The sequence below is a fragment of the Alosa pseudoharengus genome, unplaced genomic scaffold (genome assembly GCF_046254945.1).
Source record: "Alosa pseudoharengus isolate Yale_2024_CS ecotype anadromous, Long Island Sound unplaced genomic scaffold, YU_APseudo_1.1 YU_APseudo_1.1_scf_15, whole genome shotgun sequence".
In the NCBI taxonomy this organism is placed as follows: domain Eukaryota; kingdom Metazoa; phylum Chordata; class Actinopteri; order Clupeiformes; family Clupeidae; genus Alosa; species Alosa pseudoharengus.
The window spans coordinates 18,916,073-18,928,527 of NW_027468620.1; the positions used below are offsets into that span (position 1 = coordinate 18,916,073).

Consider the following 12,455-nt stretch of genomic DNA (forward strand, 5'->3'; position numbering starts at 1 on the left):
ACACACACACACACACACACACACACACACACACACACACACACACACACACACACACACACACACACACACACACACACACACACACACACACACACACACACACACACACACACACACACACACACACACACACACACACACACACACACACACACACACACACGGCTGCCTGCCTGGGGAGGGATGAGAGCACACAATCCGAAAATTGCAAAGTGGTGCTGTTTCATTAAGGCCAGTTTGGCTAGTTCACACCACCTCTGTTCCACTTCTCTCCTCTCCTTTCTTCTCTTGAGCGTTTCAGCCAGGCCTAGATAAAGCCTGAGTACTCCATTTCAGTAACACTCCTTCAAAACATTCTTCTTCTCCATCTATCCGTGTCCATGGTAACATAAGTCTAAAGTCTCTTCCTATTCGCTGTTTGTTAGCTTGGAAGAGACAGCAGGCCATTGTCATCAGCAGTATCCAGGATCTTGCAAATAACTGGGGACTCCACCTGATCAGTAAAAAACACAACATTGAAAACATATCAGTTCATTTGCATCAGTTCACCACTGCTGATATCACCAAGTGCTTTCTATAGCAACAAACATGGAACATATTTCAGTAACCAGATCAGCTCCAGTAGTGTTTTTGCTCACCCCAAGTATGTATTGACAGGTGTTTGGCTCCAACAAGTACACCGTGACAGCGTGGGGAGATTCTGACTCTTTGCACCTGAAAGTGAGCCATAGATAACAGTCAGCAAACATTCTCTCACTCTCTCTCAAACACATGCACACCTGCACAAACAACCATTTGTGAAAATGGAACTCACTTTAGCTTTACAATGACCTGTCTTGGCTTCCCAGTCAGGTCACACACATCCCCATGCCCATAGAAGTGTGAGACGGCTCTAAAAGAGAAGACAATAAATATATACACATACACAGTCATCCTTCTTTTTTTAAATGTGTGTGTGGAAATGCTAAATGCAATCTCCCTAAAACAGTAGAGATTGCATTCAGCATCTTTACAGAGTGATTATGATCGCACTTATCAAACAACCGTAAGCAACCACCTCATCTCATAACTAACACCACATACATGCAAAGGAGAAGAAGGAAGAAAAGAAAATAGGGATGGCTCCAGGGGGGGCAAGAGGAGAAGTGCATACTTGACTTTCTGCAGGCCTTCTTCCTTCAGCAGATAGGAGCGTGCAGCATTCTTCTTTGACCAGTCCAGATGTTCCTCAGGGTTCCAGTTCCCCACCACCACTGTGCTCTTGCCCTGCTCCTTGTCCTAAAAAAACACAGTACAATGGCGGTCATGCTCAAGAAACTATTCACTTTGAAGGGCCATCCAATACATTGAGAAAAGACATGTGACGGATCTGCCCGGTGGTCAGGGCAATGAAGTGCTATCCTACTCCCAGTCATGTATTTGTGGGTAAGTTTCGTCAGAGTTTGCAGTTATGAGACGAGTAATCATTCAAGGGCATCAGAAAAATATGATAAGTGAACAATCAGTTAACATACTTTGAACATTACACTCAAAGATGCTTACCTCGTGATATTGATGGACATGTTTGCCATAACAGAACTCATACTTCCACCACCCAACGCCCTGGAGCAGAAAGGGGTGCATTTCGATTTTCAGTTTCAATTTTCAGAGTGTGTTCGACAACAGATTGAAGTATCTACTACACCAGTGTTCCACAAACTTTTTTTCTCTTATGCTACACTATTGACTATGAGAAGATCTCAAGGCACACCAACCACCATGATAATATTAAGCATACCAAAGCCACAACATAGGTTTGTTGTTGTTTATTGTGCCCTGCCCAACCCATAGCTCAAGCATGATTGGACACAACCATGTGTCCGTTGCTTCGTTTTAATTTTCTTTTTTTCTGTTCAAAAAGGGGTGGGTCATCTTCATGGTCAGGCATTCTTTTTATGTATTTGTACAGTTTTTGTCAGTGCCTTTCAGCTATAATACAGCATGACGTAGTGGACAACTTTGAGCTACTTCTGAATGCAGAGATGTTGTTTGAGGTGTGATTGGCTGTTAGTTGCATGAAAGTGTAACATTCCTTGACCAATATAGGCCTAAATGGTATCAATAATCAAGATTGTGTGAAATGTGCAAAACGAAATGATTATTAAAAATTACATATTATTTTTCTGTGGCACACATGTGCAGCCCTCACGGCACACAGTTTGGGAAACACTGTAGTAGAAGACTTACCCCATGCAAACAGTAGGAGCCACTAAGGAACTCCTTAATCAGCTGCTCATCCGTCAGCCGAGAGATGTGAGTGGTACCCACGGCCACCTGAGACTGCCCCCCGACAGCCATGGGCTTATGGGTCGATGTGTAGGCCTCCTCTCGGACAGGAGGCGCCTCCTGCTCAAACAAAAAATGGGTGAATGAATGAGAAATAGATTTCAGACTGAATAAATGACATACTCCGCTGTCCAGAACCCAACTTGAATATTTGTGGAATTATTAAGTCCACCTCAAACCACGTCAGCTAGTTCAGTATATATTTTGCCTACCAGTTGTTAATTTCAGAATATTGCCAGTTCTGAACTATTTTAAAGGACCAACATGGGGATACATGGGTAATTCAGTAGTGGAATACAACTATGGATCAAGGCACAGTAGGTGAAAATGTTACAACAAGAAACATTCCAATTGCCGAATCAACATTCAAGTACAAGTTCAACATTCAAAGTGTTTATTCAGGCCTGAATATAATTGTAAAGTCCTCAGGGAGTAACGGTTGGATGAACGCATTGACCCAGGAGGCGTTCTCTGCTCTCCCTCACCCCTTTCTCTGTGGTGGAGGAGCCAAAGGGGGGCTTGAGCAGGTCCTGCTGCTCCTGGTCCAGCTTGGAGAGGCGCTGTGGCCTGAGAGGCGAGCCGGACAGAGCCTGGCAGAAGATGGCGTTTACTGGCGAAGACTTGAACCTGGAGCACAGGGGCATACCAGCAGGTCAATGTAGACATACAGGACCCTAATTTAAATGCTGGGCAAAGCGCAGAGTCAGTCTATGAGTTTTCAATGATGACTCATGACATCAAATGGCATGAGACAGCTTTTTGGTGGCAATGTAGTTACCTGTATTTGGGGTGTAAGCAGAGTAGCGGTGTGAGCACCACCACCTCATACTCGCAGGTGGTGACCTCAGCAATGGAGAGGATCTCGTGCTTGGCCTCGGGATGGCACACGTACAGGACAGTGGTGGAGCGCGGCTTGTTCTGCTTCAGCGAGCAGGGTGTCCCGTCAGACATCGCTACAGGGTAGTATGGTGTCAGCTGGCCCTCAATGTTCTTAGTGAGAACCTGTTGAGGTCACAGTAATTACATTCAGCGATTAGGGGAATAGGAGACTGACAGAGGAATTACACCACTGACGGGTAAGATGAGTGAAGTTGGCCCAGAAATAATGATTTCTTCGGCTGTTTCGCTACTACTTTTGCTGCATACTCACGGACCTCTTTATCTTTCGCAGATGACGATTCCCCACCTGTTTCAGATTCCGATTCTAAAAAATGTATAATAAATATGTCATTATCTTTCTCCTTGCTCAGTGTTTATTTCACTGAGTGACCACATAACAACTCAGGGAAAATTAGGTTTGAGCAGACATACAGTGTACTACACTTGCCTGTTAAAGGATCAGTGCTCTTTTTCAGCAGGTTTCCGAGGTAGTACTCCTGAACATTCGTCTTCTAGGCAAAACCAGAAAATGTTATTCTAAGGTAATCAAGCCACTTTCCCCTTCTTTTAGTCTCCTTTCCATTTCATTAAAATTTTTTTGTAACCAACTTCAACTTATGAGCACCATCCCACGCTAAAAGAAAGCAACTTGTTGTGAGCTGACCTGGCCTGTCTCCTTCTCTTCATGGTACTGTCTTACGTGTTTCCCATGGCACACCTCATATGTCCAGTATGACTCAAGCTGTGAAGCACACACAGTTAGCATTCATGTGCAGAGAGCAGATCTCTAAAGCATTGTGTAAACTCAATAAAATGACCTCTATCGAAATGACTATCAGTCTATCAGTCTCCACCCTTATTTGAAAATACAATGCAGTTATCTTGGAAGTGAGTGAAGCATGAGAGACTAGACAGTGTAGATAGAGTAGAAAAGAGGAACTATATTGACCCTGTATGAGCAGCTGCTCTGCTTGAATAACGGATCAAGAAGAGCATCCGGATTAGGGCCATTGTACTCCCTTTCGTCATTCTGAGGGAGAAAAGTTTCAGATTTTTAGATTTATTCATTTAGCAGACACTTTTAATCCAAAGTGATTTACATATGTCAATTATATTACCAGGGATTACATTGTACCCAGAACAACTTGGGGTTAAGTGCTTAAATCAAAGGCACAACAGTGGAAGCTGGGAATTGAACCCTCAACTATTCAGACTACTGCATGCTAGCCCAGCTCCTTAACAACTACAATACCACTCCCAGAAAGAGTGTTATTTCAGTTTTGACATTTAAAAAAACTAGTTGAACGTGTTGTACATGTTTTAACATTCAATTTTTTATGCATGGAACAAATGTCAACGCCTACACCAGTGGGACTTTCAATTACCTCATCTCCACCTGTTAACGAAGGCAGTAAACATTTGTATTTCTCCTTTTCCAACGTCGTCATAATAACAAAGTCATCCTCTTTGTAGAGAACCCCTGATGCAGGCTGTGAAACACAAGTAAGGTCAGTTAAGGTCCATACATATAGGGAGCATACAATCCCACACCAGAGTGCTTTATTAGCTTTATTTAACCTAAAACATCTTTAATCTACATCACACCATGGCCAACAGTCTATTAAAACAGCAACTTCACTGGGACAGCAGTGTTAGCCACTGTGTTTACGTTACATGCCAATGTCAGCTTCGAAATGATCGCTAATCTCACAACACTACGTTGGGTAGCAACAATTATATTTTCGTATCCCCTAACTTTTTATAAATTGGTTGGGATAGTTTGTAAGGAAATTAAGTTACTTTAGATAAGTCCATGTCATCTGGCTAACAGGCTAACATTAGCTCGCTTCCAAGGATGTTTGTTGCTACGGTCAACCTGCAGCTAAGCATCCCAAATCGTTCACTCATTAATAACTGGTCGACAATTTATGATATCTGGACCTCCAACACAACATTACCAGGTTGACGTCTGCACCAGGCCAGTTGATTTTGAATGGGATTTCATCAGTAAATGAAGGGTAGCCTCCTCCCCTGTTCGCCGAAACACTGAAACAAACCCCCAAAACCCGAACGACAAATACGAAAAACGGGTGATTTGAGTGCATCGCTCCGTATCCTATACGGTGCTGTGGTCACGTTACTATCCCCGCATGGAAGCACAATGCACGGTCAAAAACGCTGGATGCACTGCAACAGTTCAATATACACTAGACAGGCAGACAGGCAGTCAGTCAGTCTAGGGTGGTTGGTTGTATGTATGTTCGGTGTATGCAGATTATTTGACAACAGAAGTAGAAGGAAGTGAGTCGATAGGCTGCCACGTCCCTTTCCGGGGAAGTTTCGATGAGCGTGAAAACGGCTATTAAGAGACACAATATAATGTCAAAATAAACCGGAAACTAGAAATCGTAATTTCCTTTCTCTATGCCCTTATTGTTTCTTTATTTCAAAAACAGCAGATAAGCCTGTCTATGAGATAAGCTCATATTTCCAAGGTGCATTGTATGATAGCAATGATGACATTTGCTCCAGGCAATTATTTTCAAACGTGGAGGTAGGCTAGGCTAATTCATATTTTATCCTTCATACTTCACATATAAGCTCTGAACTTTCAAGAAATGTTTAAAGTCTCATGTTCACCTTGCACTTAGGCCTAATTAATGGTCTCACAGAGCTATGTTTTTTGTGGTTGTTATTATGAAAACGTAAAAAGAAATGAAGAACTTGGTTCCAAGTCAACACGCCATATCCACCATTTTAGTGAATTTTCATAAATCCTTTTTTCACATTTTGTTTTCCAAGTAATTTCAGTAGAACTGTAATTATATATTGTTATTTGATATATCTTTTCTCAATCAAAACAACACAACTGCAATTTGATTTCCTATTTCATTTCATAGGCTATTACCTGAAATACACAATTAAATAGCATAGACGTTTTAATGTTTTTAAAAATGGAGATATAGGCGTTTTGGAACCAAACTCTTAAAATATTTTCATGTATTTGATATTGTTGTCATTATTAGGCTACTGTTTTGCTTGATGTAGGCTTTTCGACTTTATTTTAAAATCTTTGGCCTATTGCAATGTAATGTATAGGCTGTAGGCTAAGCTACTGTAGCCAAATATGTAAAAAAAACTATTGTTCACAGTTTTGGGGAAAGTATTCTCTGTATTTTTAAAATACATAGGCCTACAGTATATATTGATACAAATTAGGCTACATACAAAAATGATAAGGCTACAAATTACAATATACTATTTTGCATTTCAAATATTTAAAAATATATAATATTTATAAATATATTACTGAATACATGCATGAAATACTGCCCAACCCTGCTAATAACAAATAGGTCACACTGTGCCAGAGAACTGGCCATCTGAGCATTTGGACAATAGGAAATAAATAATCACACACCTGATGATTGTGAAATATTATATACAAATCATGCAAAATATGCAACATGCTTCACTTGGGAGATTTTGCACACTGCACACTTTTGCATAGTAGCCTAGTTAGCTGTGTGGAGGAAAAATAGTTTGGGGTGAATGATATAAATTCATGTTTTAGACGCTGAATGTGAGTTGTATGCCTTCCTTAGTGGGGGATAGCGGGAATAGATTAGATTACTGTATGTGTCCAAAGCTCCCCTCATGGCTGAAGTGTGTTTATAAGAAATAATAAACCAAGCCAAAACATCTCTCAAACACATGTTCAACTTCAAAGTACTGTGTGGGTGACTCATCACTAAGGCAGGCATATTCTATATAAAACTGCATTCGGGGGTGGCTGGTCTCTTCTCATTAGAATTTCAGATAAACGTCTCTCTTTCCCCAATAGCCAGCTTGCTTGTGCAAAGGAGTCACTGTGAGAGCTCACGGAGGAAAGTGTCAGACTACTGCTCACACAGTTTAATGGGAAAGGAGCTTGCTGGAATAGAGACAGCACTGGCTGGGAATGGACTGGCTCTGCAGAGAGGCAGCAGCTCTATACAGATAACAATTCAATTGGGTTGAGGGATTCAGTTGTTAGAGCGATGCTTGAATGTGCACTCCGGTGTCTTCTGAACATGTCAGACATGAGTTTGGTTCATTGTTCATTGTCCATTTTGCTTGAGGCTAATACATTTTCTCTCTTTTCATAGCTGTTATGTTTACATTAATTGAGGTACATTTTGATAGCCTGGCCACTCCCACTTAGATATCCTTTCACAAAGTTTTTACAAGGTTTTACCAGGCTTTCATCAAGTCACATCTCATGTATTTCCATATAATAATGTTGAAGTAACATAAATGTCATCCATTGCAATCCTCCTTTTAGTTTCTCCTTCTCATTCAGCTTCAAGTGGAAGTCAATGCATTGCGCACACGCGCACGCGCACACACACACACACACACACACACACACACACACACACACACACACACACACACACACACAGTGGGAAAACTATGCTGTTTGGGGAAAGCTCAAAGTCAATATGATGTAAAGTAGCCTTTATGACCTTGTACTCGTGGTACTGGCTGGTTGCTGTGTGGTGAAAATGCATCCATCGCACTGCCCTGTCAACTGTCCTGTCCCTTATGATGAAGTTGATTCTGTCAGAGGTAAACATGGCAAAATGACTGTAATAACATGTTTATATGTATGCCTTTCTTTCATAAAGAAATCAGTGGAGTGGCATTCCTTCCTGTGATGAAAATCTGAAAATGTAATTGTCTAACTGTTGGATCATGCATCGAAAATGGTTTATTTACTTATCAATTAATATTTAATTCTTCAGACACTGATGGTATGCACTCCCTCCCCTGTCTGCCAAGGGCATCTTGCCAGAGCTCTGCATCATTTATTAGAGGTATAGAGAGGAGACTTGCATTTGCATTCAAGACAACGGACAAACATGAAATTAAATGAAAACGCAGAGCAACAGTGGCCTTCGCACGGTCTGTATCATTCTGATACCTTTGCACTGAATTAAACCATACAGCCTTTATAGTTTACTTAATGAACAGTACAGGATGGACCCGTAGTATGTGTCTGTCAAGTATATAGCTAGTCTACCAAAAAAACAAGATAGCTAAAAAGGTATAAAAGCCCAATTATCTTCTGAGACTGTGAGGAAAGGAAATTAGTTTAATCCTTTATGTCTCAGGGTTTATTCTTTACATCTGTGTTGATTTTACCAAATTATCTGTTCCATAATTCACACAAATAGTTACAATTGAATAGTAAACTGAAACAAGGACCATTTTCCTAAATATCACACATGATTATCCACAATTGAAAGATTGTTGGGTGGGTTGACTCCAATGGCCACTTGGTGGAGCTGTTGAGTTGGCAGAGAAGGATGGGTGGACTGAAGGGAGAGAGGGAACAGGTTACAAAGTAAGGAAGGGGCATGGACAAACTGAACAAGAGGAAAGGGGACACAAAACAAAGGATAAAAACACATGCCAAATGGCAAGCGAGTCTTGATAAAAATAGATGAAATTTATCTCAAAAGAGATATTCTTGAACTGCTGTCTAATACTTGTGTCGGAACTCTGCCCAATTAATTATACTGTTAATTCTACGCACCAGTTTCTAATTTCTTCAGGTTGGGGCTTATTGGTAATCTAATAATTTCACTGGACCAACCAACCAAGTATAATTGAACAAGTTTCATGTTAGTGTACCATATTCTGCATACAAAGTGCATTCAGTAAGCCCACATTCACATGCATTCAGTAAGCCCTCAACTTGTAGATTGAGTTATATGTCAGGATATCTTATACTGGATGTTTCATCTTGTCTGCGTGCCTATGGAAATAACATCACATTTTCTCCACCTCCTCTCACATGAAAAGGGTGATCTGACAGAATTCATCCTCTTACATTATATTGTCTTCTTCTCATACCAAGTGCCTTTTTGTTGAGTGTTGTTTTGTTGTCTTGCATTTCGAGAGGTGCATTGCAATTATACTAAGATTTTGTTCATTGTTTCTATGGTAACTGTGCTGCATGATTTTATTGAGGGATGAGGTGATTCTTTAATTCTTTTCCCTTGATTCCAAGGCCAGAAATTTTCCTTCATTTGTTTGATGAAGATAGTGGGCAGAAAACAGTAACATTTTCACTCTGCCCTCTGCATGTTGTGATTGCATCCAGTTAGAAATTATTTTGGAGTAGAGTGTGAGTCTCTGTGTGTTCATAAACATTCATGAAGCTCCACATAAATCTATTTGTCTCCCTCTTAATCTCTTTCTCTCTCTCCTCTCCCTCACCCAATCATACCATAGTAAAATTAACTGTAGAACACCTACAGCACATGACCAGGAAGATGTCAATCACAGTTATGAGAGGTTTTAAGTACATGTTCTTGCATAATATTATTCAGGCAGAACCATAGCTTAATGACCAGAGGCTATACAAAGAGTCAATTTTGGATTGCTGTACACAAACATTTTCTTTAGTCAATGAAGCTGGACACCACTACTGATTCCTGGAAAGGGATCAAGATTTGCTCTGCAAAGAGCTTTACTTTTAATCAGATGCACTCTTGTGTTTTACGTCTTTTACTTATGGTCTTTTTTATTTATTTTTTTGTCCTTTTACACTTTATTTACTATTTTCTATTATTCTTTGCTTCCATTTATGTAAAGCACATTGAACTTCCCTGAGTATGAAATGCAATAAACTTGCTTTGCCTTGCCTTGCCAGTGTTTGTCAAGAAGAAACGGTAGAAGAATTCAACCATAACAAATAATCAGCATGACATAAATGAGACCAAAGCCTGGATTACGGAAAAAAAAAGTTTGCCAGGCGATTTGAATTGCGGCTTTCTTGCATTCCCCACTGAGAGTATAATGAGAAGAGGGTTTGTTTGTAAGTCTCTCGAGCTGTTCCATGAGTGGGAAGCTGATCCTAGCACTCTTTAGTCCAGCCTCCCCAAAGTGGCATCAGTTTTCTTAAACAAACAAAAAGCAAAGGTACAAGCTTGGTACAAAGGGCTTTGATTATCAGTGACACAGCAATGGGTGTGTTATCATAACTCTTTGAGAAGATAGAATATTTAAATGTAAGTGATTCATTGTAAGTAAAGCCCAAATTATCAAATTATGAGGTATTGTTGCTGTGTTCCATGGTATTTGAAAAACCACTAACAGATTAAAATATGACAATTACAAAAAGCTTGTAAAAATATTCCTAGTTGGATGGAGAGAGACAGAGATAGAGCCGTACCGCTTGTACTAAGCCTCCGACTATCACATAGCACTGAATGCTCTCTTGTCCATATTGAATCTGTTACATATGCCATTCTATTGCATCATGTAGCAGAACAACAGGAGCAACAGAAAGAAAATGGAAACGACATCTGACAAAAGTTCTACTCCATGGGGCACAATTGCACAGCACTGCTTCGCCTACATCCAGTTAAGACATCTAATTGAAATCATTATAATATAACTGATTTTGTCGCTTAGACTTCAATAAGAATTTTATGTTAAAGCAACACCAAAGAACTTTCCCTCTGTCGCACGCACACTATTTGTTTATCCAGCACCGGCTTTGCCAATAATGATGTCCACAGACAAGGTAGAATATTTTGCATGACTTATAAAAGTACGATGTATTGCGACATCAGATGCAAGTCAAATTTGTAGTTTCTTATGTCTCATTCCATCGAACTACAGATCCGCTACCCGATCTGGCAAACTTACATAGTGCGGTTATAGCCGATAGAGGGCCGCGAAGCGAATGCAGAATTGCCGTTCACCCTGTTACGAGTTGATGAACCACTGAAACGATTTTGGAAACATTATTTTAAGGTACAAAAAACTCTTTGGTGTTGTTTTAATTTAAGAGAAATATCTCAAGAAGTGTAACGTTTTCAAAGATGGAAAAATGCATTACCCATATGCCCTTTACAAGCCCTGCACAACAATGTTTCAACAAAATTTATATTGACATATATCTTGTGATAGACATGGTTACTGACCCTGGAACGAATTTGATTACGAGTAAGGAAAACATGTTTGTGGAAGCCACTAGTTCAGAGAAAACTGAGAAAAAGCTGCAGATGTGTGTGTGTGGTTGGCAGAAGGTTACAAGTCTAAAGGGCCTGAAAATTCATCAAGGGAAAAAGAAGTGCTTGGTAGAGGGAACACAGGGTCCCCGCATTGATAGCTATTTCTTAAGAAGTGCATCAAGTCAGTCGGTTGAAGTTCAGCGACAGGAAGAAACCCACAGTTCGCAGGACATCAGTACCCCTGTTGTTGAGGTAAGTTCCAGCACTGAGGCAGAAAGAGAGGCCAGTCAGCCAAGGAGGGAGAAGATTAATGGTCATAGGCCTGGGGTTAGATGGCCAGGCGCAGCAGAATGTAGAATGTGGGAAGATGTTAATAGTGATTTGGTCAGTATCCTGGGTCAGCTCAAGGGGACGGCTGAAAGCAAATTAGAGAAAATGGGAGACATTATTTATAGCTATGGTAAGGAAAGATTTGGGACTATTGAGAGAAGGACAAAACGGCAACATGAGGTAGTTAAATCTAGGCGCCAGCAGGAGATAGATAAACGTATCAAGGAGAGGAGGCAGCTTAAGAAGCAGTGGAGAAAAGCTACAGATGATGAGAAGGAAGGTATTGACTGTCTACAGGCAGATGTGAGGGGGCGGTTAGTAGTGCTAAGAAGAGCTGAAAATATTAGGAAAAATAGGAAGAAGAAATCACGAGCCCGACTAGCATTCTATAAAGACCCATTTAAGTTTGTTAAGTCTTTATTCGTAATGCAGAAGAGTGGTAGTCTTTTGGAACCTAAGCAGAAGCTTGAGGAGTATTTAGAGGGAGTGCACAAAGATAGGGAGAGGTTCAGGGAGATGGTACTTCCTGCTGATATCCCACCTATTGGTGAATTAAGTAGCCAATGTGACAATAGTCCACCAAGGTGGAAAGAGGTGCAAGAAGTAATAAAACGTGCAAGGGCCTCTTCAGCCCCGGGACCTAATGGAGTGCCCTACCGGTTGTATAAGAGTGCACCAGATGTTTTAAGATTTTTATGGCAATTAATGAAGATAGTTTGGAAAAAGCAGAGTATTCCCAAGGTTTGGCGGAGGGCTGGGGGAATATTTATTCCCAAAGAAAAGGATGCAGTGGAGATTAATCAATTTAGGCCAATTGGTCTACTGAATGTTGAAGGGAAGGTTTTCTTCAGTGTGGTGGCACGGAGACTGACAAATTACCTTGAAAGGAATAAACTAATTGATACC

At 40.6% G+C, this 12,455-nt stretch overlaps 1 protein-coding gene across 2 annotated transcripts; it reads right to left on the reverse strand.

Annotated features, from left to right (window-relative positions):
* Window positions 1-105: 105 nt before the first annotated feature.
* On the reverse strand, window positions 106-5,467 carry erlec1 (endoplasmic reticulum lectin 1). Of its 2 annotated transcripts, none has more exons than XM_076285792.1 (14): window positions 5,166-5,467; window positions 4,593-4,697; window positions 4,157-4,237; window positions 3,872-3,949; window positions 3,656-3,716; window positions 3,483-3,532; window positions 3,107-3,330; window positions 2,814-2,955; window positions 2,230-2,388; window positions 1,546-1,605; window positions 1,157-1,281; window positions 818-895; window positions 642-717; window positions 106-496 (listed from the first exon to the last, which is right to left on the reverse strand). In XM_076285792.1, the coding sequence occupies exons 1-14, from the start codon at window positions 5,310-5,312 to the stop codon at window positions 425-427; spliced, it is 1,458 nt and encodes a 485-aa protein (XP_076141907.1). In that variant the 5' UTR covers window positions 5,313-5,467; the 3' UTR covers window positions 106-424. The 2 variants fall into 2 exon arrangements, with proteins under 2 accessions (XP_076141907.1, XP_076141906.1); XM_076285791.1 differs by having other exon boundaries at window positions 3,656-3,719.
* Window positions 5,468-12,455: the final 6,988 nt, after the last annotated feature.